General features: G+C 39.5%; 1 protein-coding gene across 9 annotated transcripts in view; it reads right to left on the bottom strand.

Moving 5' to 3' along the window:
- Positions 1 to 24,614, bottom strand: part of SVIL (supervillin) — a 105,795-nt gene that overhangs the window by 55,792 nt on the left and 25,389 nt on the right. For 2 of the 9 annotated variants that reach the window (XM_027890193.1, XM_027890194.1), the window contains exons 1-6: positions 15,085 to 15,203; positions 12,088 to 12,154; positions 7,083 to 7,174; positions 1,749 to 1,806; positions 1,479 to 1,630; positions 386 to 1,055 (exon numbers count right to left, since the gene is read on the bottom strand). In XM_027890193.1, the coding sequence (XP_027745994.1) occupies positions 386 to 1,055; positions 1,479 to 1,630; positions 1,749 to 1,806; positions 7,083 to 7,174; positions 12,088 to 12,154; positions 15,085 to 15,145 (1,100 nt within the window). In that variant the 5' untranslated portion in view covers positions 15,146 to 15,203. Of the gene's footprint in view, positions 1 to 385; positions 1,056 to 1,478; positions 1,631 to 1,748; positions 1,807 to 7,082; positions 7,175 to 12,087; positions 12,155 to 15,084; positions 15,204 to 24,614 lie in introns of those variants that run through there. The other 7 variants (XM_027890200.1, XM_027890199.1, XM_027890201.1 and 4 more) reach the window with 4 other exon arrangements.

A 24,614-nucleotide genomic window follows, 5' to 3' on the forward strand; every position in this document is an offset into this window, starting at 1 on the left:
GAAAAACAGTTAAAAGGCTTGCTATAATAGGTCATTAAAAAAAAAAAATAAAGCAAATTTAGAACCACATAACTCCTTCAATATCTAATTTGTGTAAATATCTTAAACATCAGTTATTCCACTGCTTCCCCCAGAATGCCTAATTTTAGCAAAAATTCTATAAAAGAAAAGTGAAAGTAAGGACATAGCTAATCAGAGAAATATATACCCACTTCCTTGTGTCAGGAACACACTATGAGTCCATAAAGCCAACCAATCCAAAGCTACTAAACACATTTTTCAAGGGTAATATATACATTCTCATGAATACTGTAGACATTGCTGCAGAAGGTGATTAAGATAAAGGAATCCACTGTAAAACAAAAAAAATTAAAATCCTGCTTACCTTTGTCTGCTGTTACTGTGCAAGGGCTGGTCATTCTGCAAGTGGATGGGTGAGGCTGCCCGCTTTGGTGAAGAAAGGGACTCTCTGGAGGTTTGCTTTGGTGATATTGGCACTTCATTATAGGAGGAAGATTCTCGTCCAGAAAGTGAAAGGGAGACAGAACTATCCAAGTTTGCTGAAGGGTCAGAAGCCTGTCTAATGGCACTGTCTTCATCTGCTTTTCTAACACTCTTTTCATTTGAGAGGTCGTCTTTGTCTTCATGGCTGGAGTACTCTTTGGAATCAGAAATCACACTCTTTGACCCCTTTGTCTCAGTCCTGGACAAATACAGGTTGCCATAGTCCTTGTTTTCATCATCTTGCCTTTCACTTTTCACTCCCTTTCTTTCCCCGCTGTCATGATCTTTCCTTGCTCGTGTATATCTGGATGAGTAGTCAGAATCCAAATCAGAATCAAGAGATAATCCATACTTTTCTGCCAGCTGGCGTCTCCTCTCTGCCTTGTACCTAGCTATTCTCTCTGCTTTTGACTCTAGTTCCTGGACATCCATGTTTCCTGTACTATACAAGGGCTCTGTATTACCTCCTGTGATTTCTGATCGGTATCTAGATGATCTGGGTTGTTTTTCTACAGAAGAATCTGAAGTTTCCTCCTCTTCATTTGATCTTCCTGTCAAAAGTACAACATACATGAGCAAGCCCATCCCAAAACTCCAAGTACCCTATCCATCACTCCAACTGAGTGAACTAAAAGCTTCCTATTTTCTTACAAACCAAAATGACTGCACAGCCACATTATATTTTTGTACTTGTCTCCAAAAACACATACAAATGATTAAGAAATGTGCATTAGTAATACTTCTTTAAGAAGTAACTCTTGAATAATTAATAGTTCTCATATCACATTGTTGTTTTAAAACAATAAGGATAATCAACTTTTTTCAAATAAGAACTGGAGAGTTACAAGGCAAGTTAAAAAAGAAAACCCTGACACAGCTTTTCTGTGGACTCCATGGACTGGACTGCACAACTGATAGGGTAGTAAACATGAAGTAACTTATCAATACAAGACTGACTGCAACATGCTACTTACCTAAGTGGGGACTGTACGGATCAGTCGCACGCATATATCTTGGTGTATCTTCCTCTAGTAAACGGTGTGTGACTGATCCTGGGCAGTTTTGTAGAAGCATGGGTTGTGTATCATTTTCAATTCCCTCTAAGCGTCTAGCTATTCTCTCTTTTCTGAAAAATATGTGAAAAATGTGAAAACAGGCATCTTGAAAATTTGAAGGGAGAGTTTCTAAGAGGAGGTTACAAAACAAGTTGCATGGTTTTTTTTACAGGTCAAAGACGTTTTTACCTTTTCATTTCCAAAAAATCTCGGTTGTTTGGTTCAAACAGTTTTCTTAATTCTGAAACTGAGACAACAAAAGATTATGTAGTTTATAAGCTACTAAAACTTGCTAAATGCTCTAGAGTAAGAAGGAACAGTCAAATAAAGTTCAGAGTTTTGAAATAGCTTTCATCAGGAAATGAGTATTTTCCTCTTGCTTTCCTAGTTTATTAAGCTTGTGTTGTCAAAAGTGCATTAGACATACAGATGTGATCACCATCTCCAGGTTCTTCCAGGCTGAACTTGAATTAGCTATGCCATCCTAGCAGTTTTCAAGATGTAGTATATACTAGTTGTATTTTGGTTAGCTGAGATAAAGCTCACATGCCACAGTAACCTGTTTCAAAACCAGGTAGTATGATATTACTGTTTACCCTGTCTACACAAAGGTCAGGGACTGACTATGCTTAAAGAGAAACAGTGTCCCCTATTTGTTAGTTTCCTCCACTCCCTTATATTGAGCAAATCCCAAGAATCCCGGTGACTCATTGCTGGAGTGAAAATTATAGTGTCATGATATTCCTGCATGGTAAATCACTTCCTACTTTGCTAACTTTCCCTTGTAGTTTTAATTGGACGTAATTTTCTTCACTTCCCCTGAACCTTTTGCTGCTCTTATGTGCTACTAGACAGCTGTCACAGCTCAAACAGTAGTGAACCAAGAGGAGGCACGATAGATGAAGTAATCCCTATATATAGACATGTATGTGCATATGTAAACCCCACTGGAGTAGTAAGTGCTACATAAACAAGTGTGGTGTAACTTCTTACCCCCAGGAAGAGAAACCACAGGAAGAGAAACCCTCCACATTGTCAAAGAATGCAGTGGACTGGGGTGAGTGTGTGCCTAACACACACACATACATACATGCCTTGATATCATTGCCTTGGCAAACATGTAGTTCTAAAAGCTCTGTGCACCTATTCTGACACAATGCACCTCTGGAGTTCTGACCATGTTGACCCAGGGATCAAAAGTCAAAGCAAGCTAAAATCTACAGCCTGCTAAACTGGCCAGAGATTGCCAACAGAAACGCCTGATGAGTCAGGACTGTCTAGCAGATATTGCTCTATCACCTCTTTGCTACCGGAGTTCATTGCTCTACTTACAAGATAAACATTATTGAAACACCACCCTTTTAAAGGTCAGATGCACCTTCTCTCCCTTCCCTGTATTGCAAGATCTTACACACATAGGTAGGTCAGGGCTTCAACTCAGCTGACACATCCAGGAAGTTTGTTGTAGTCAATACCAGTGCTCATACCTCATAGATACAACTAACATTGGCTGTCTTAACAGCCTTATGTGCTGAAAAGCCACTAGGACGACAGATAAAATGTCTTGGATCAGCAAGAATGAACATATTCTCATCATGACTCAGAGATGTAAATGAATGAGATATGAACACAGTGTCTGAGGCTACAGATGAGTGCCTGCTGAGAACATGCAATGAACAGAGAAAAGAAATGAGCAGGACCACTTTCAAAAACAACTCCTTTAGTCTGTATTTTTACAGAAAGCAAACTTAAGCCAGCCCCCTTAATTTCTCAAGCCAGGTTAGCTCAGATTGTGATCATACTCTGAAAAAATCTAACATGTACACATTTGATGCAGAGTAGCTCAGGATGCAGCTACTTAACAGTGCTAACAGTGCATCCTGAGCTAACCCAGTAGACACATCTTCCACGCCTCAGTGCAGCATCTGCAGCAAAGCAGATTGAAGTCTATGCCTGTGCTACTGATCAGGTTGACAGTGTAAGATAGCCACTGAAAATCAGTAAATTCCAAGCACACATCTCTGGACATGGATAGAAACTGGACCTGGGCAATACAAAATTTGCATTCTGAAACAACACCAAAGCAAAGATGAGCCCTTATGTTATTTCGTGTTGTGACTTTTCTCTCAATGAACGGGCAGTTTCCACTGTTGACCTGCCTACTCAAGCTGTGCTAGCAGTGGAACTGTAATAAACAGAGAACTCACCCTTATGAAACTAGCCTTCATTTCAGATTCACACCAAAGGAAATGCTTTCTCATAAATACTTTGCTCTCACGTCCCCAAATCTACTTCTGTTTAAGTATTTCTCTAGCTACTGGAGGTTTTCTGTTCCATCTCTTGCCTATACACACATAAAATGGTCAAAAAACCCCCCGTAATTGTTCTGTTACTTCAGACATAGGCCTCCAAAGCTCACAGTAATAAAACCACATTCCATCCAAATCCTGATAATTTTCCTCCTCTAGTCACTAAAACCATTATCTGAGAACAGGTTTTCTACACAACTTTAGTAAAGCTCTAAAGCACAGCTTCATAAAATAACAGAAGTCTTCTTCCCTTTCCCCCCACTCACAGAAAAGGAAACATGACCATAAGTTGTCTACATATGAGAAATGTGGAACATCCAAAGAACTCCCAGAAGCATTAGCTCAACACCTTCTTTGCTACATGTTAGCTGAAGTTCCAGAGATTCTACTACCACTTTGCAGTCCTAAAAAGAGCACTGGTCCCATGAAGAATCCCTCCAACACCTTCCCAAAGAACATAGGACAAAAATAGCATGGGACTAGTCTATGCTGCTTTACAGGTTTTCCACACTTGGGATTACAGACGGTAATTTCAGTTTAGTTGGCCAACATCTGCAGAGTTTTTCTGTAAAAGCAGTTCCAGCACTTTTCTGCTTTTGGTGAGGAAAAAGAAGCAAAAAAGCTCGCCCCCCCACCCAAAAAAAAAAAAAAAAAAAAAAAAATTAAATGCAGGAATTTTTCTACTCTAGTGATTTCTTTTTGAAGAATAAAATATTTTACTTCAAAACATGAAAGCCAGTTGGAGACATATCACTCCCAAGGACACTGGCTGACGCTGGTAAACTTAGGTGACCAGGTTTCTCCTTTTTAGTTTGCAATTTGAATAGGTTGGTGCTAACTTCCCTCTGTTCATGGGATATTTTTTCCATGTGACCATCAGAAACTACAGCATGGCAGGGTTAGAAAAGTAACAACACTTCTACCTACAAATTAGCACAAAGATCTGATTCAGCACACAGGAAAAGACTAAGAAGCTTAAAATAATTAATTTCACAGTAAAAGCTCCTTATCTAGATTAATTCAAGGCAACACAATTTGTAAGCACCACTGGTCACTTAAGGGCAAGAGGAAGAACAGCCACAGTTCAGAAACAACCCCGAACTTGAGGCTTTATTTTATTTTTTATTGAGTTGGATGCTATGGCAGGATACCCTCTAAGGTTGACTGCCAAGAGGCATCTTAATTTTGTAAGTGTAGACATTCTAAACAAAATTTACCTTAGAACACCAGTAATCAGGAAAAGCAGCATTGTTCCATGTCTCGTCCCAGAATAAAATCCAACAAATACATTTGGAGTGCACCTCATAAAAATGTTTTAAAAACTCCTTAAATTAAGGTGAAATATTTCTTATAGTATTCAGAAATCTTTCAAAAACATGTGCTACAGAATATAAACATGTTTATGATGAAAGCCCTCTTTGACAACAGCAGAGGGGACACGTGAATAAAGTTGTAGGCATGGGACAGCAGTTTTCTTTTTAAAGTTCAGAAGCTGTAAAACCTCAATTAAGCCTTCCAAAAGTTCCTAAGAGAGAGTGAGCACATACATTTGTGAAGCCTGGATGGACATGGATAGAAAGTTTACCTGCCAGAGGCCTAATTTATCAGAGATGATAAATAACCATTGCAACATGGTAAAATCTGTTTTCATTTTGAGAAAAATTTAACACAATAGTAAAGCCTACCAGCCTCATTCCTACTTCCTTCTCTCCACACCTGGAAAGGTGGTTGTCTGAAAACTAGTTTGGAGAAGCATTTGTCTTCTGTTTATGCCAGCAGAGCTGTAGTGACATGTTCAATGCCCAACTGCAGGCAGCAATGTGTGAGACTTCAGCCAGACTCTTGGAACCTCAGGTCAGTCTGTATCAGTTGAAAACTAAACACACTCCTCCGATTTTCCAACATAGGCAAAACTGAATCAAAGTTAGGCCCCAGAAAGACAAATTACCTGGATATTCAGAAAACATTTGGTTTCAAGTAGTCCCCTTAGAATGAAATCATAAGCTCCCACTACTAACTGTTTCTTAAGTCTGGTACACCCCAAATCTGATGCCTTTATTATGGTAATATTTTCTTAAAAATAGAAAAATCTTGAAATAGAAATCAGCTCACTGAGAAGCAACTTACAGATAAGATTCTCAAGTGAAGGCTCTCACAATTAACTTGTTGCCCAGAATGATTGTAAGTCTAAGTCTAAGGAATAACGGGGGACTCTGCATTCTTACTGACCGGTGCTCTCAGGAAGTCTGTATTGTATAAAAGCATATCACTCTGTTCCATCATTTTGTCAACAATGTTTCTGTCTGAACATCTGTAATGATTGTATTTAAAAGCAAGCATGTCACTCAATTAGCATGTAAATGTTATTCTGGAAGAAGGGCTCCTTTCTAAAGGAACTCTGCAACAACTGACATTAAAAGAGTAAGCCAGCTCTTTTATGTTGGAATTAGTGCATTTAGTCTTGCAGTTTGTCTGAAAAGAATAAATATCACCAGAACACACACACAAAATTTTAATCAAAGTTCTGAGATCAATAACATTCCTGACTGAAGGGAATATCTTTGTGGGAGTTACACAGTTCTTCAGTCAAATGTCACCCTTTTACAGGTCAATTACTCAAGCATACTGTGATTTTCTCTAAATAATAAAGAGAATTAACTCTTGCCTCTACCTCAACTATGTCAAATGATAAATATGGAACTGCTGTTTTCTTCAGAAGTTATTCAGACTAAGAGAGAAGTTTAAGAACAAAGAAACCCAAGCCAAAGCCCATACTTACTGCAGCTCGCTTAGCACATAAGACAAAAACTCAGAATGTAGTCAAGTGGTCATGCAAGGACAATCATTCTACCAACCACCAAAGGGGACTGGAAAGAGCTATGACTACAAGTCGAGTTAATATTTTGATTTCAGGATTAATTCAACTATACAAAGAAGCCTTTCCAAAGTTTTGAGTTTCAGCTACTTCTTAACCTATTGAAAACTAGGTAAGCAAAGTTGAACTTTACGAAGCAGGAATATAGCAAGGCCTTATAAAAGAGCACTGTTGTTCATCCCTTGCTTCATCCCTTATGCATACTTCAAATGGAAAAGAAAATTAATTTACAAAACATCTGTGCCTAAGTAATTTTAACTGTGCCTTGTACTTGCATAGACTAAACTTCACAAACTGTTAAATTACCACTTGTGTTCGTAATGTGTCTCCTTCACTTACCTTTCGGAAGTACTGCTAAGAGATTAGCATCAATATCCTTTGTGCTGTTTGCAAGTTCTTCTTTATCTTCAAATGAAAACTCCTTCTGAAAACTGAAAGCAACATCTGTTTTACAGAACTGTGGATATTTCTGCTACAAATGAAGTAAAGCCAAGATGTAATCAATTTACTGCAAGATAGTCTAACAGAGATACGAAAGAAAATATTTTCCATAGGAATGAGCTAAGAAATAACCCAAAGAAACTCAGAAAGCCAAACCTAACATAATTTGAAACTTGTTTGGAACTGACTGTAACACATTTTTGCATTAAATTACTGACTGGAGACTGCCTTCAAAATGCTATACTAAGCAATTACATTTGAAATAATCTGTATTGAATAGTTCTCCATAAATATTAAAACATATGTCATCAAATGCAGTACTGTATGTACACTCCACCTAGCAGCCTTCTGCATGACTGCCCTATTGTTCTTACTGCACTGTTCTCTGGAATTTACATGGTTTATAATACATTAATATGAGCATCAGTTAGATAATTTAATTTTATACCATGTCTTTTCAAAACAAGAAAAATGTTCACTTAGGTGAAACAAAATATTTCTTTAAATATGTTCATTAAATATACACATTTTAACCGTAAAATGTAGGTGTCAGAATGGTCTAAAGCAGATACTATCTATAGATGCTCTTTTGGAGGAAGTATTTTGACCTTGTAAGCAAGATTTTTTTCCTCGAATTATTAAAAATAGAGAGTATTTGGTTAGAAAAAAAAAAAAAAAAGTTAAAAAAGAATTCTGCACTCATTATTCCAAAAGAACATTTTTCATTGGATAGAGTTTTAACGTATAATGACTAGTAAATTCTTCATGAACTCCTATAAGTATTTGCTTGTTTATCATTTATAAATAATATTCCTTTGGAAGACATTTGAGGAGAGAATAAAGCCCTTGAAATGACAATGAAGAAACTGGGTTGTGTCACATCCAGGCACCCTGCCACCTGCTGCAAATTGTGTCCAACAACTGCACTTACAGAAATTACTCCAGGTACTGCCAAGAAAAGCAATGTTAGTCACTACAGAAAATTGCAAATGGAAGATGAAGAGCTGCAATAAGCTGTCCATTAGAGAAAACTGTATCCTTACAGGGAAAACCACTGTAATTGAACTAAACAAACCCCAAAATACAATAACAAAATAGTGCAACACAGCCACAAGAAAATGGATGCATGTGTCATCTGAGACTGGGCAGAGACTCAGAGTTAACAGCATGTTCGTATATGCATAACCCCACACTGCCAATACTCATGATTCTTACTAGTTTTCCAATATGTTACTTTCTTACAGACACGGCTTCTGGAGAATCCTGGGTGGAGAGATTCCCAGTTCCCATTTGGAAGCAGTTTCCACTCCTTTTGGCTGAGCATGAGTTTGAAAAATGAAAATAATATTGGCCTAAGGCTATAAACCACCCCCAAATTTATTTTGTCAAATCAATTTAATTACTTAAGACAAAAGGGCTGAGGGACCAGCTCATAACTTTTGAATATCTGTGCTTTATTTAGCAGCCTCTCCACTTGCTTCCATAATGCTTGTGACAGTGCAGCACCTTAAGTTTCCATAAACATGGGACTCAGTACAGAAAAACATTCCCTCATACAGAAAAAGCCTTGTTTAAATTAATTATGCACTGACACTGACCACTATGTCTCATTCCTACATGAATTTCCAAGGGTAAAATCATACAGAATCAAGACTGGCACTAGCCTGCTGGTTCTAAAAAGAACAGTATTATTGGATTGCTTGTGGATTCCTCAACAATCCTTAAGTATTATAAACTAGTTAGGTTCACTCCAGGGAGTTCCACGGACTCTGAAGCCAGAGATCATCTAAACTCAGTCTAAATGTCTTTCACTGGGTTTTCATCCATTCATTCTCATGCCAGTGTTGTCGTTTACCTTCCTTATTTTTCTTAACAGAAGTTATCCATACATAGCTTCCTCAAAACAGGTTCTCAGTTTCATTAATTATCTGTAAAAAATCTGTTCTCTACTTATTCTAGTTTTAAGTCATCTTCTTCTGTATATCATGACCAGAATTGGACAGTCTTGATTCCAGACCTAGGTCTTAGCAGTGTCTTTTAAAAAAAGGAATTTTGATAGAGAAAGCATTATTATATGACTCGTTAGTTGAATAATGGGATCTACAATACCTTTGCCTTTGTATTTCTACACTATATCGGCTGCTCAATCCTGCATCAGAAACTAATATGCCAAGGTTTTGCTTTCATTAGTTGCAAGTGACAGAAAAATTTATCAGTCCCCAATGCACAACTGTGCACTTAGTATTATTACATTACATCCTTTTTCTATTACTCCTCAAGGTCATCCAGTTCTTCCTGTATGTGAGCTCCCTCCTCCTTTGTGCAGAGGGTGGCTTGCAACCTTTGCTCACTGGCAGATTTCACTAAAATTCTTTAGATAACCACAAACTTCCTAAGTTTAACCCCCACTGGGCTAAACAGCATCACAGGTTATTTGCTTTGTGAAAGTCCCTTCGTAGCTTTCCCTATGCCCTCATTTTCCATTTCCCTCTGGACAGACTGTCAACATCTATTTACTTGTTTATGTTTTTAAGGATTACCAATTTTCATATACTATTTAATCCACAATTGAGGCGTTTCATCTCTTCAGAGGCTTTTTTTCCTCTCTCTAGCTAAGCTGCAGGTGCCATTGCTTCGTTTAAATATTTGCACATGAAAAGGTCAAAATGTTTTAATCCAATGTGTAATAACATTGCTTTCACATGCACAGAGGATTCAGAGACAGAGTACTGCTCTGAAGTTGAGAGAGTCAAGCCAAACAATTGGGTATTTATAGACACATATATCAAATTAGTTCTAAAAATGAAAGTAGGCATATTTAGGACATGTCACAGTATTCAATAAGAACATTCATTAGGAATCCAAATTGAGTTGAAATGATGTTAACGCAATTCGAAATAGTAAAAAAAAAAACAAAAAACAAAACCAAAAAACAACAAAACAAAAAAGTACAGGACAATCACTACTCATAAGTATTTTTTTAAAAAATAAACTCATAAGTAATTCCTCACTACGACTTCCCTTTTTCCTCAAAGGAATATATTCATATGTCTCTCAGCTTTATTAGTTTCCTGAAGAAGGAGTTGCATCAATTCAGTTGCTTAAGCAGAGTCACACAGTCAGATTTGAATTGCCAGATATATTGTACCTTCAAACTCATCCACAACCCTCTTCCAGAAATATCACAACTACGTCTAGTCATGTTATAAATTTAGGTGCAGATTCTGAACAGATACGTTCAGTACCACGAATTTCTGCAGTTACCAGGTAGGCTCTGCACATTCATTATTAAAATAATTAAGGCATACAAGGGGTTCTCTAAATGAAAAAAAAAATAATTAGAAGTTTGCAAGAATTCTTTCCTAAAGTCCCTGTTAAATCTGGATAATGAAAGAAGAACTTCTTGTCCTTTCCTTGCCTGAAACATAGCCTGTGATCATGGTTCGTGAAATGCAATCAACAGCATGAGGTCCCACCAGTTTGTTTCACACAGGATTTGTGTGTGGTTTGGCCTCAGGCTCCCAACAAACTCATTATACTCTCCAGTGTTCAGGAATTCAGATGATTCCTGTTAAAATACAGGCAACAATATTTCACAATCTCAATAGTTTTTCTTAAAAAACAATGTAAAATGTAGCATTAGTAGAGTATTTGACAGTCTCAGTAGTTATACTGATCTGCCAACTTCCAAAGTAAGTGTAGGCTATATTCTATACATCAGGGATTCCGGGCTGCAAACTTCATCTGCTGCAGCAGCAGGAGCATACAGTTTCTAAATAGCTGTCCCACTAACCTAGTTACATGCCCAAAAGCAACCAGAAGTTTGATCCAAATGCCACTTGGTAACACTGACCTGCCATCCCATTTAAAGCTACAGGATATACTGAGATTTTATGATTGAAACACAAAATCCACTTGTATACCTGCCAACTGGTTTCTTGGTGTTCACTCCTCTTTCTCTACCTCCAGGAGAATTTCCTTCCTTGGACTCTTAAGTAAAAGGTCCATTCTACAGTCACATCCTTCTCTGCTACTCTCATTTCTACTTTCCCCTACCTGCTTTCATAACACAGTGTGTCTTGGACACCTATTCTTTCCATCTCTCTACAGGACATAAGAAACAACATCACAGGGAACCAGGTGTGCTCCAAGTGGTGTGCCTTGACTGAAAAGAAGTCTGCAGAGTGAGCCTGTGTGCTGGTGGATTACTGTGCAGCTGAGCCAACAACACGGCTGGTTGCTGGGGCAAGAGTCAGTTCCCAACTCCCTGATCTCTTCTCTGTGCCACTATGGATGACTCCAGCAAGCACAATTGTGGACACCAAAAACAGCTGGAGCAAGGATGGGAAGAGAAAGGCAACATGATTTGCCATCTTGCTTAACTGTATCCCCTTATTCAGCCTCATGGAACCACTTCCTAAGAACGCAGGCACAAGGCAGCACAGTCCTGCAAGGAAGCAGCAACACCAGTTGTCCATTCGCCTCTGCAGTGTCCCACCTCATCTCTCTCCCCAAGATTGCTGACAAAGCTCCCTGCAAGGATATATAATTAATTCATCCATTTCAGTCACTTTCTTTTACAGGCAGGTAAGTATTTCAACCTGGTTCACTTGGTCTGTATTGTGCCCATGCCATACAAGGAAAAATGTGCACTGCAGTGGCACGAGGCCCAGTGCAGAGTGGGACTTTTCCCTTAGCAATTCCAGCTATAGATTTTAACATTACTTAGGAGGCAGTTGGTGGTTTTAAGACTCATTCCGAGTATCTGCTCTATGCTGGAGCTTGGTCCTGTGAGAGGACCAATAATCACTTTTCCTGACAAAAGAATAAATGTAGATTCAAGCAATGACTGTAAGTTACTGCAACCAGTGATCTTCACTGGGCAAGACAAACTCCACCTTACCTTAACGCTCTCTTCCTTAGGAGCAATCGTGAAGGTTTAAATCTGACTGAGTTTCCCTTGGCAAAATCTGCAAAATAGAAAAAAAAAACCACAACATTGTGAAGATGCTATAATAAATGGGGAACTTTTGGTAAACTAGGTTGTAGCCTCCAAACATAGCCTTTCCACTGCAAAAGACTGTGCAGAGGCCTTTTCTCTAGTCAAACAGCACAATCTGGCATGTCCAAGATGGTGATAAACCAAAGCCTCACAAAAATGACTACAGACAGTAGACATACTAAAAACATCAACACTTTATGGAACTGCCATGTTCTACTCTTAGTATTTGTGGTGTAGTACTGCAGCTTGGGATGATCATTTAAACTCCCTGACTCAGTTTCCCAGCTTATAAAATGGAGAGTAGACATGTTTATGATGCACTCTGCAAATGAGAAATGCTGCAAGCAGGAAGAGCCTTTTTGGCTGCAGCCTAGCATATAAAAACTGCATATTCACTGCAGAAGTCAGAGATGTCCAGCTGAGGATGTGTTGCAACAGTATAACACCATCCATGACAGACAGAAATTGTTGTCCACTGTTTGGAAGCTCCCATGTTTTTTCCGAAAAGCCTTAGAAGTAAAGCCTTAGCTTTACTTTCACAGAGGAAGACGTGTTCACACTGAGAGCAAAACTGCCAGATGCAGCCTCATTTTCAAAAAGTATGTATTACAAAGCCTCTAAGGTTCCCAAACCTTTGTGAACCATAACAAGCAATGGGCAATCTCCCCACTCTCTCCCAGATTTAACTTTTTCATTTCTGTAATCAAGTGCATCACCAGAGGGTCTAAATGATAACCAATGGCAAGGGGGACCAGTGCTCCAAGTACCAACTCCATCCATTCAATGTGAGGGTGCTATTAAGAAATCTTAGAGAACTGCTGGCCAGAAAGCAGGGGAGCACCTGGTCAGTGACTGCTGTTGAAAAGTACATAAAGCTACCAATAGCTTACTCCCAATGGAAAATTGCCTTCTGTCCCCATCTGTATTAAATGTACTCCCTCAAGACCTTAAATTAATAAATAGTTAGTCACTGATAGAGCAATCATTTTATTTTTCAAAGACAGACCTGAATATTACACAATCTGGACTTTAGAACAATTGAAAAGTAGCTACATTCCTTTCACTCTGCCTCACAGCTGAGATTTAACTATTTCAAAGAAGATTTAACTGGCAAAAAAATTTTTTTGCTTATGCACAATATTTTAGAGTCAGGGTAGAATGCCCTTTATTTTTGAAGAAAGGGTATAATGTAACTTATGGCTGACAATACGGGTCTTAATTTAGAGAATGTATATTTTGTCTATCCCTTTCAAAACTTTTCATCCTCTTTCACTTCTTTCTGCCATCTCTACAGGTATTAAGATTAAAAAAAGGTAAAAAAAAAAGTAACAGAAAGAATTTCAACAGCTTGATAAAGGAGCTTAAATTGTGCAAAAAGGCATTTTTTAGTCATCTGCTACAAGTCACTGCAGATTTCAAGCAGCTCTGCTAATAGCATTCTTCAACTTTAATGGGCAACTTTTTCCTGTTTTTGTTAACATTCATTTTCTCTTTCCATTAAATGGAGAATAAAGCACATAGATTACACAGAAACATCTTGCTAAACCAAAACAGAGTATTATAAGAAAAACAGTGTGAATGGTATATAAATCATTATATTTTATACTACAACATTAAAAAAAAATACTCCGTGCCATAAGCATCCTCTAAAAAGGCCAGATTAATATGACTTTGAGAAGACTATGCACTAACTTTAAGAGCCCAGCTCAGTATCAGCTTAGCTAATCAGAACCAGGCATATCTTAAATTTATAGCTGTTCTAACAGGATACAACCCATCCTAGAATTTTTGGCACTGAAACAGCTGTCCACCGTGAAAACCACAAGCAGACCACAGAGAAATTCTGCCTACCCTAGCCAAAACTGGGGAGGGAATATGAGAAGGGAAGAAAGTAGCCTGCATTGCTTCCCTGGGAGCAGAGAGGGAGAAGGGCTGCTAAGACAGGGCACATAAGCCTGTTTGGCTGTTGCTACCCATTAAACACATTCAGTAACATCATACACACCACATCTATGCTGCCTCAAAAACATCTCAAAACTTTGCTGTATTTCACAGGGGTGAGCTTCAATTTTCCCCCACACCCCAAACACAGAAAAACCTAGCAGGCAATTCTGTTACACAGTTTTGATATTTTATGTATTTCCTCCTGTGCAAATTAAGCACCATGTGGGGGGGATTACAGTACAATAAAACTTACTTACCACAATACAGAAGTCTTAAATACAAACACAGGAGGAAAAGTAAAACAACTGCACTTCAAAAGACAATAAATATGCTCAGCAAAGAAACATCAGTTTAGCAGAGTCTTATTCAATGGTTAATTTAAAGATAAAAAACCACCCTTACAGTAACTGATACACAGAAGGAAAATATTTGCAACAGCATTTTGTTCTTTCTTTTGCTGAAGAATTCTAAACATGCTCATAATCACATTAAAGAAATTTTAAGTATTTTCATTTAAAATTAAGAGTATATTTACTGAAGTGTAAATCAAACTTGCTCACAAGTTTAACTGTTTGTTGAATCTAGTTCCCCTTCCTCTTAGGTACAAACTACCGAATAAAACAACTATCCATAATTTAAAACATAAGAAATTTCAAATGCTGAATTCAAAAAGAAAAAGTAGATGCAACCTTCCAGTGTTACTTAGTATATTTAAAGGCCCTAAGTAGGTGGCATGTTAAGCTAATTAAAAGATCCATCTAATCGGATCTTTCAAAAGTGCCCTTTAGGAAATAATGAAATAGCCTAGGTGACTAACTGCATACTGATTGCTAAAGTGCCTAATGCAGCTGCAGAAGATCCAGTCAAACAATATTTACACATGCATACACATATACGAGAGATTTAACACACACAAATGAACTGCATTTTCTTCTATCTACTTGGAACTCTTACCTTGCTCCTCAGAGTATTTAACATTTCCCAAATAGCTGGAGATCCAAGGATTTCTGAACATGGTTGCAGAAACAAAGGATTCGGCAAAGAGAAACTACAATAGCAGCTAATTCTCCACCAGCCACAGCCCTAGGCCTGTCTTAGCAATATTGTGTAGAGATTTTTCATAGCACAGGACTGGAGCTGTCAGGCTATCGCGTCCCAGGGAGTACAGTAAATGCATAGCAATAGGCTGCAAGCCGGAGCAGCTCAAGCCAGTAATCAGATTACAAACAGAAATTAGGCACATGAATGCTAAAACAGATTGGGCAATGGTGATTGGGAGATTTATAATATTACCACTTCAAAGATCCAGCCAAATCACACATTATATTCCTGCAAAATGACTGCAGAACCCCTAAATCCTCGTATTATGAAAACAAGCAAACAAAAAAACCCCAACAACAACAAAACCAAAAAAAACCCTCCAAGAAGAATAATAATTCCTTCATATCTCTAATCAGGATAAACTGCAGTGCTAGCTTAAGAAATACAGCATCCAGGCTGCCAAAAAATGGACTCTGTTAATCATATCATTATGCTTAAATGTTTTGCCTAACTATTAGTTGGAACATTTAAAACAGACAAGATTTATGGATAACATATGAGCAAAATTACTGGTGGGGGTGGGGATTAAAGAACAGACACCACAGCTCCAAATATTTTAATTTGAGACAGAAGGTGCAAAACTGCACAAAAGTACTGTCTAGCTACCTTTTTATTATTATTATTATTAAACAGATTTGATGGATTTTGGATTGAAGAGTTGAAAACTTTTATAGTTAATTTCAAAAGTCTGGAAATAATCATTGGAAATGGTGCAATAACCCTGGCTCAGTCACCCACCCTGAACTACCTGATGGTCTAACACACACACACAGAGAAGCATTAAATATGTGACTGAAACAGGTCCATGCATTTAACCCACACAAACAAATAGGGAAACCCATTATCTTCCCTCCAACAGACTTCTCCCCTTCAAAAAGGTTTAAATTGGTATTAGTGTTACAGGTCAAGAGAGTGGGGGTGGTTCAGCCTGGGGAAGAGAAGGTTGCAGGGAGACCTTACAGCACCTTCCAGTACATAGAGAGGGTTACAAGAGAGCTGGAAAGGGACTTTTTACGAGGACTTGTAGCGATTGGACAAGGGGTGACGGCTTTAAGCCAAATGAGGGTAGGTTTAGGTTAGATATTAGAAAGGAATTCTTTAAGCGTGGCGAGGCACTGGAACAGGTTGCCCAGAGAAGTTGTAGATGCCCCATCCCTGGAAGTGATGAAGGCCAGGTTGGATGGGGCTTTGACAAACCTGGTCTAGTGGAAGGTGTCCCAGCCCATGGCAGGGGGGTTGGAAATAAATGATCTTTCAGGTCCCTTCCATCCCAAAAAATTCTATAATTCCATGAGAAAACTCACCACAAGACTGGGGTTGTCAGGATCATTAAAACATAGCCTAAAAAAAAATATTGAAGTTCTTGACTTTGCTCACCTGTTTTTATGATATCTGTTACAACAGAACCCTGATCTATGCTGGGAACCTCTATGTAAAGGCAACATATAAGCAGTGATGCTGCTTAACCACAAATGAAAAGTATAATCTATCAAAACCTATTAATGGCTGTTGGCTTGCCATGAAGTTGTATTTATCCTCTCTAGGTCATCAAAACACTCTTTTTCATGCTAACAAGTTATTACAATGGATAGAAGAACATACACTCCATCTTGTCTAATGCCCCTGCTATTTGTATTCATTTATTTATTTTTAAACATGAATAATGTTTGAGTCACCCTAACCAAAGCACCTTTTATTAGCTGATCTTTCAACAGTGGAGAGCTCCCTGGAATGAGAGCCATCCAACACAAGGAACATGACCTCAAAGCCTCTGACTCATCAGGTAACATCCTTGGTTCAGAAATGTTGGATTGTACATACCATGTTTTTTAATTTGCCTGTAACCTTGCTACCTCTCATGTTTAAGTCTAACCACTTCACAGCACCACAGATAGAACATAAATGGACACTGTTGTTCTCTCTTGTCCAGCTGTAAAGGCTTCCATGTACTAGAGCCTAATATATAAAAAAGCAGTTACAAAACATAATCTGTTGACATTAGTTCCAAATTGCCATTAACCTGAAAATCTGCTTTACAGCCTAGGCATAAGTGCAGCTGTGCTTAAAACACAAAAACAAGACAGTGCAGAACTAAGAAAGAAGCTGCTGGTAACAGCTAATGGAGAGATTCAGGACCAGTATCTGTGTTGGTATATCAATAAGAGATGCCTCGTGCTGAAAAATCCCTTCTTTCTCAACCCTGCTTCTGTGAAAATTGTTTACTTGATCTTGTAAATAGAGGCATTATTACCTGGAGCACTTTTAAGCACCTGTAACTCATCTGATACACAATAAGGGAAGATTCTCTTACATATAAAGTGCAGGTAAATAACATTCAGTTGATAAATTTGGTGTCTGCAGTCTTAAGCAATGTGGAAGGAGAAGTTAGACTTGACAGCTGAGCTGATGCAATAGATCAGGGCTGCCAAGACAGACAGTCCTACCCATCGTTCCCTCTGCTGCAGGACCTCTCCTAGGTCCTGCTTCCCTACCAACCCGGTCTGATGACTAAACTGGTAGTAAATATTCCCTTTTATTTTTGCTGGGTATGCTTTTCAGGATGTGTCAGAACAAAGAAAAAGGCACAAGATCTTATGATCAGGAAAGGGATCAACCCTCCTGTCTAACAAAGCAGGTAAGCTCAGCTCAAATGTCATCCCCATGTCTGGCGATGTCCCATACAACAGAGTACGGATATGTTTGTATTTGTGGAGGGAGAAGTCAGGTTCCCACATTCCTCTGCTATACATCATCCCCATCATTTTGTCCTCAGCATCCTCCTGGTGAATGAGGTGCAGAAGGTAAAGCACATATAGCTGAAGAAAGATGGAAAACCTCTGGAATGCCTTTCAGAAGTGTAATTTTTTAATAGGTTCCTGCTTGTGCTGTTTAAATTCTACCTACAGAACACAGTGAGAAGCCAGTCTGTCCAACATCTCTGGCTACCACCTGAGAAGAAATATTTGTGATAGGCTTTGGTGCAAGTAGGACTCCTGTTCCTGCTATATACAGCTGACAGGTCAAAAATTATTACAGAGGAAAGTTAAACATCCAATAAAAACAACATCTGTAACAAGGTCTTCACAAAAATACCTACCCATACTCTAAAGTTTGGCTTCAAGTTCTCTTCATGAAGGTGAAGCAATCAGCCATTGCTCCGTGCACAGTATCTATGAATTAACACTAATGTCACTGCTGTTAATATTGAAACTCTGCTACTGTGCAGAATCTGTGATCCCAGAGTTTGCTCAGTGTCGATTCAAGATAAGGGGTATGTGCCAACACTGCTTCCAATATTAAAACTCTTAAAGCTGTGAGATACTGGAGCCTTAGTGTATTACACTTCACAGTGTATACTTAGTGTATTGCACTTCACAGATCGATGGGAATACTTAAGCACGGTAACTGGTCACTTCCCTCCCTCCTTTCCATCAAAAAGGGATCACCTATTGCAAGAGTGGCCTCTGTGCTGTCCCTTAACAGCTTTGGCAATGGAGAAAAACAGTAAGGTGTAAAAATAGTAAGTCAGCTGAGTCAAGCAATGGTATAAAGAAAAGAAGTCTTGGATTTAGCATTGTGCTGCTTGTTTGGAAACAGCAGATTTAAGAGCAAATCTTTCCCAGAGGCAAAGAAGTTCATCACCAAATATTTGATGAGGAAAGGAGGAAGAGCAGTTTGTCCTTCAACAAAGATCCAGTCTCCAGGAACTAGAAGCGTGTTCAGCCAATCTATGCTGTTAAGGCTGTGTTACAAGTCGGTAGTAATGTTCTTGTCCCCCTCTGCCATCATTAATTCTTCAGCATTAGCAGCCTCCAACATAAGCAAACAAAGAGAGAACAACAGTTCAGCCGTCAGAAAGGGGGGGTACAGCCCAGCGGGAAACTAAGTTTGCAGTCATCTGGACAAAGAGCTCGAGGTTAAGCATGTATACATTTCAAATCTGAGGCTGCTCATGAAAGACCAGCTGGCAGTTAAATGCTGTTCTGAAGCTTCCCACAGGAAGAGAAGGAAAATATCTTCCTTTTGTCTGGCAAAACTAATCGCTCTAATCAAAACTGGAGTTTAAACGGCTTGCAAAACAGTTCCCAACTTACAGGGCTGCCAGTCCCAAAGCACTGAGGAGTTATGAATCAGGTCCCAACAAGATCAAGCCTTTTTCCTTCCTGAATTTTGATCACTTATGAATTTATATTTAGAAGTGTTTCTCTGTGATAAGGAGAAGTAGATACTTTGTTGTGACTTGCATTTATCATAAAAGCAAAAATCAAAAAAGCCCATGACAGCTGTTTGAAGAAAATCTAAAAATAAAATTTTAAAGAAATCAACAATGCAGAGGAAAGAAAACCCACAGTGATTGCAAAGAAACTTTCAGCAAATACGCTAGTTAGGTAAGCAGGAATCTGAGCAGCACAGAACGCTGAGATGAGCTGTATAAACAAGATGATGAAATCATATTTTCATCCACACTTCATGGGTAGAGACTTAAAGGAGCTCATGAATTTTATTCCACTGCTCTTCTTCTGGATAAGACAAGCACCCTTGGAATAGCTACGCCAAGATCTGAGATGATAGAGATGATTGAAGGAATGAAGGTCAGAAGATTGCACTAAACCAGATCACTCTTTTCCATCCCTCCATCTGACCTCCCCTCCCAGCCTGCATGCTGCTCACCTACCCCACACTGCCCTGTCAGTTTTTGGCATGCAGGCATGTCTTTCTTCAGAAAAGTGGTAAGGTACTCCCTTTCCTTATTTCCCCTTTTTCCCACTCTCTAGCAATTTCTGCCAATGTGTTTGAGAAATAAGTCAGCCCAAAGCTAAAATACAGGTAAAAAACCTACCAGAAGATTACTTCAATACTGCAATCACTTAACAGAAAGTTACCATCTTAAGTCACATCCAAACAGCCTAGCTTGCAAACACAGTATGTACTGTGGTTTTGCCTTCTCCATCCAAACCTCACGTATGTGGGCAAGTGATAATTTCTCATTTCTTAAATGGAGGCCATTCATATGAACTTTAAAACTGGGATAGTTTCCTGACATGGTATCATTACTCTAGTGGAAAGCAAATGTAATCCTTTTCAGTAATGATCCTGGCAAGAAGATTTATGTCTGGTCAGTGAGTATGTTTTGGACAAGTCTTCAGATAAACTTCAGCACTGTGTTGTCTGTGTGGTGCACTTTAAAACAGGTCATATGCAAAGAGATCAAAAAAGCTGATTAGTAAGATTTATAAAAGGGACTGAGTTTTTAGAACAAGATGAAGAGATGTCTTGAAAGAATATGGATGGTCTTTTTGTACTGGCTATTTAGTCACGTGCTGAGGGAAAAGAGAGAACAACAGATATTTTTGCACATACACTAAAAAATTCCCTTCCAATCTCTAGATTACTCTTTCAGATTTGAAGAAATGTCCCTTGAGACGTTAATTTTAGCAGTAGATTGCTCCTAAAGGGAGATTTTGGTACCTTTCAATCTTGCAACACATTTTCAGAATAAGGAACATGAGCCTAATGTTCCCTGACAGGCTTACGTCTCGTATCACTGTACGCAAAATTGTATGGCAAGACTGTAGCATAATTAAAAGATGTCCAAGGTTTCCCTCTTTAGGAGTAGGATCAGTCTAGATTAGCTCCTTCAAGGAAGTTCAAAGGCCACATACCCTTTTCACAGGTAGTAATCAGATATACCAGTGAGGCACGTTATCCAAATTCAGTCAGACCTATTTGCCTCTGGGCCTGAAACAGTGAGAGATGATGTCAGGCGTGAACACAGCCAGGGTTAGGCATGAACTGAGCCAATGGCTGGAAAAAAGGATACGGCAGGAACTCATTCCCCAGCAATACGTACAACTTGAATGATTAATTAGCTCAAGAACTTTGAAGAGATACGGGGTTTTACCTAACAAATCAATATTTGAGTGTTTTGCACCATGGCTCTGGTAAAGCAGCTGCAGCTCGGATTGTAAGAGCACAGGGTTAGCCATAGACCCATGGACATCCTTTTCTGAAGTCACACCACCAGCAGCAGCTGCTTCTTTACTATTGCAGTGAACAAAAGCTTTGCCGCTGGGACAACCAAGGGCTTTAACTGTTGTTGGGAAACTGTCTGTGAAACGCCTGTCCTGAAAACAAACAGCTAGGGTTTTCAGGATGAATTTCCCTATCTTCTGACACTTCTGGTGCCTACAACTAGCACAAGGCTGTCTTGTTGCCTGGAGCAGCAAGTGGTCCCATGCAGTTAAGTGACACAAAAAGCCCAGTCACACTACTGAGTTTTCTCCTGTCCGCTCTTGTACACCCCTGTGCTGCTATCGGCGTGTGCATGTAAAAGCCTAAAAATGTAATGATCCTGGCAAGAAGATTTGAGCAGAGACAGGCGCACACACCCCAAGGAAGAATTTATAGCAATGTTCTTTGGCTCGTTGTGATAGTAGTCATCTAAGGAAAACATCAATTTTGTTTGCCACTGTGATGTGACATTTCACAGGCCACATCATATCCCTGCATACTTACCTTGAAATACAACTTTTTGAGCCTCAGGCAGACAACAACCTTGCAAACAATGAATATATGAGCCCAGCTCCCATGCTCTCTATAGCATGTTTCAATGCTTTCTCAGAAAATTAAATATTTAGTAAAAGAAATAAAGAAAAAAAATGTATGCTCTATTAAAAAGCTGATGGTCAGGGTAGGACAGCTCAGCTAGAAGTACTGTCACTGAAAATCATGTCACTATGAAAAGGCACGTGTACCAGACCTTAATTTACATCCAGCATGGCTAAGCAAAAATTAATGAGGAAAGAAAATCTGGTTAACACAGTGATGCTGCAGTTCTGGAGCTTAGTCTCTAGAGAGCAGGTTTAAATTCATAGCAGTCATGACATTTTTCTCTTTATTGACCTCATTCACTCCCAAAACCCCTGCAAAAATCACAAACATGATCAGTGCTCAGGGGGCTACCAATCACTAATAGCAAATTAATCACAAGTCAGATCTGTGGAGCCTTCCCAGAGCTGCCCAGGAAAACTTGCACAGCATCTGCTTGTGATACACTTGTCTAAATCTACAGAGATTTTATTAAAGGAAAAACATAAATACTTTTTTGTTTTTTAAGGCTTCTTCCACGTGAAAGTCAGTTTTTATGAGGTGGGTATGAAGCAACCTAGACTAGTGCTAGTCTGCACACAGGCTGTGGGTGCCAATATTCCCCTTCTTCTGGGAGCAAGGTCATTGCTTTAGCCAGTAAGAAATCAGTCTTCCAATAAAGGGCATAAAACTGCATAAGAAGAGAGGAGAAACAAGTCCTGAAGTTAAAAAAAAAAATAAAAATTAATTCCCCTTAGTTCAGGTGTGCCTCTGAAAGCACGCAGCACAAGGAATGAAAACACACTTCCCAGCAAAGGCCACCACGAAGTGTTTCAGAATACGGACTGACAGCATGAACTAGTGCTGGTGTCCTAAGGTTATAACCAAGCACACGAAAAACACGTCAGGAAGAGACCTACAATTTACTAACATTTACATGAAAAGCATTTTACTTTTTAAAGCCACCTCTTAATGGTACAATTCTTGATATTTGCCAGGCAGAGTTTCAGTCTCTCTGACAGCCAGGCTCAGGCAGCAGCAGCTCGCTGTCAGCGCCGCAGTACTGGGTCGCATCTCCCGGGGTCTGGGCTGGATCCATTCTGGGCTGTGCGCTCTCTGCCGCCATCCAGCATGTTCTGTCCCCAGACACGGGCTCTGCAGCTTGCCTAATAAGGCCACGCGCGAGTTGACTGGCTGGCTTGTAGGTCACCCAGTGTTTACCTTGCAAGCCGGCAGCGCAGCGGCAGCTGGAGCCCACCAGCCCTGCTCAGCTCCGGCCCACCGCGCTGCCACCCCTGCGCTCGCACGGCCACGGCACCCGCGGCACAGCAGCGCTGGCCTGCAGCTCTCCCTGCTCCTGTGCCAGAGGTTACGCTCAGCCAGCACCCACAGCTGAGGAAGACACTTCAGGTTTACCACAAGCAGCATGAAACTGCAGGGAGTTCAGGTACAGATTCCACCGCAGCACATTGTAGGGCCACTAGACCGAAAAAAATAATCGGTTTTCTCACTGCATGAGTTGCTTGAAAGTAGGGCAGCAGCATGGGTATGAAAACAGCTGCCTTCTCAGCTCCAAGGCAGCAGACAGGTACTTGTCAAACACCAGAACCAAGAGAACTAGATGAAAGCGAGGTACAGATACTCATTTGAGCACTGCTATTTAATTATTTATTAGTCTTGATCAGTTATGGTGAGATTCACTGCAATTCAGACAGATGGCTTCAGAAGTAATGATTTACTCGGCACAGAAATAACTATCTGAAAAAAAAAAAAGAGAACAAAAAACCTCCTTCTGCTGCATCTCTTGTGATTCAGTCTATTTTCCATTTTACATCTCTCCTAAGGCAACTTCAAGATGCTAGATTTGGATACCATCCTATCCTCTTTCCCAGCACAGAGTCTGCCAGGAAAGCCACAAGACAGCTCTGTGGTTAGAGCTGTAGAGGAGAGCAGTGCGGGCCACCTCCTGCCACAGTGCTGCTGCAAGACCCCTCCAAGGGGCCACTCAGAGTGGCTTTTCCCTTCAGGTCAGTAGTCAGTGCACATCCATCCTTCATTCCACACCACCCACTAAGGTTTAAATACCTATCTAATACTACCAGACATAATGATGTCTTTACTACATGATTCTCACAGCTAGAAAACTCTCTTGAGCACAGGGAATAAAACCAAACTATGATTATCACCCTACTGAAGTAACAAAATTACCACAGTTATGTCCTGTTCCTGCAGTGAACCTGGGGTTCACACTATTACAATTAAAAGAGATAGAATATATGGCAAATTCACTCAAAATAGTTCATGTTAAAAAGCGCAGCTGGGGATCATACTGGCAGTTTGTAAGCTTAACCATTATCATTTTGGGATGAAGCTTTGTCCAGATGCACACACAGATCTCGGCTCAGAATTGCTGACTTTCTGCTTGAAGTCTATTCTCCTCCAATATAATAAAAAGAAATGGGGCACACACATTCAAAAAAGGGTCAGTCAGACATAATTACACACAGGTAAGTCCTATATAAGCTAACTCTGTGTCCAATTTGCTTAGATCAGCTGCACAGCATGCTATTTATTAATATAAATAATGAATGTTGCGGGGGAAAAAACAACACTCTAGGAATGAGACGGACTGGTGCATGTGCATTAGACCTCTTAAAGAGTTTTAGGAAGAAGTCAAGATAGCTCTGAACTATGGAAGTCAGTCACATTTCACAGACATCCAGGCTGGGCTGAGAGAAAAACCTATTGGACTGGCACTATTTGCTACAGAAAAGGGGTCCACCCTTTCATTTCAA

This window comes from Empidonax traillii, unplaced genomic scaffold (genome assembly GCF_003031625.1).
Source record: "Empidonax traillii isolate 1590-97213 ecotype Southwest subspecies unplaced genomic scaffold, ASM303162v1 scaffold280:size897971, whole genome shotgun sequence".
In the NCBI taxonomy this organism is placed as follows: domain Eukaryota; kingdom Metazoa; phylum Chordata; class Aves; order Passeriformes; family Tyrannidae; genus Empidonax; species Empidonax traillii.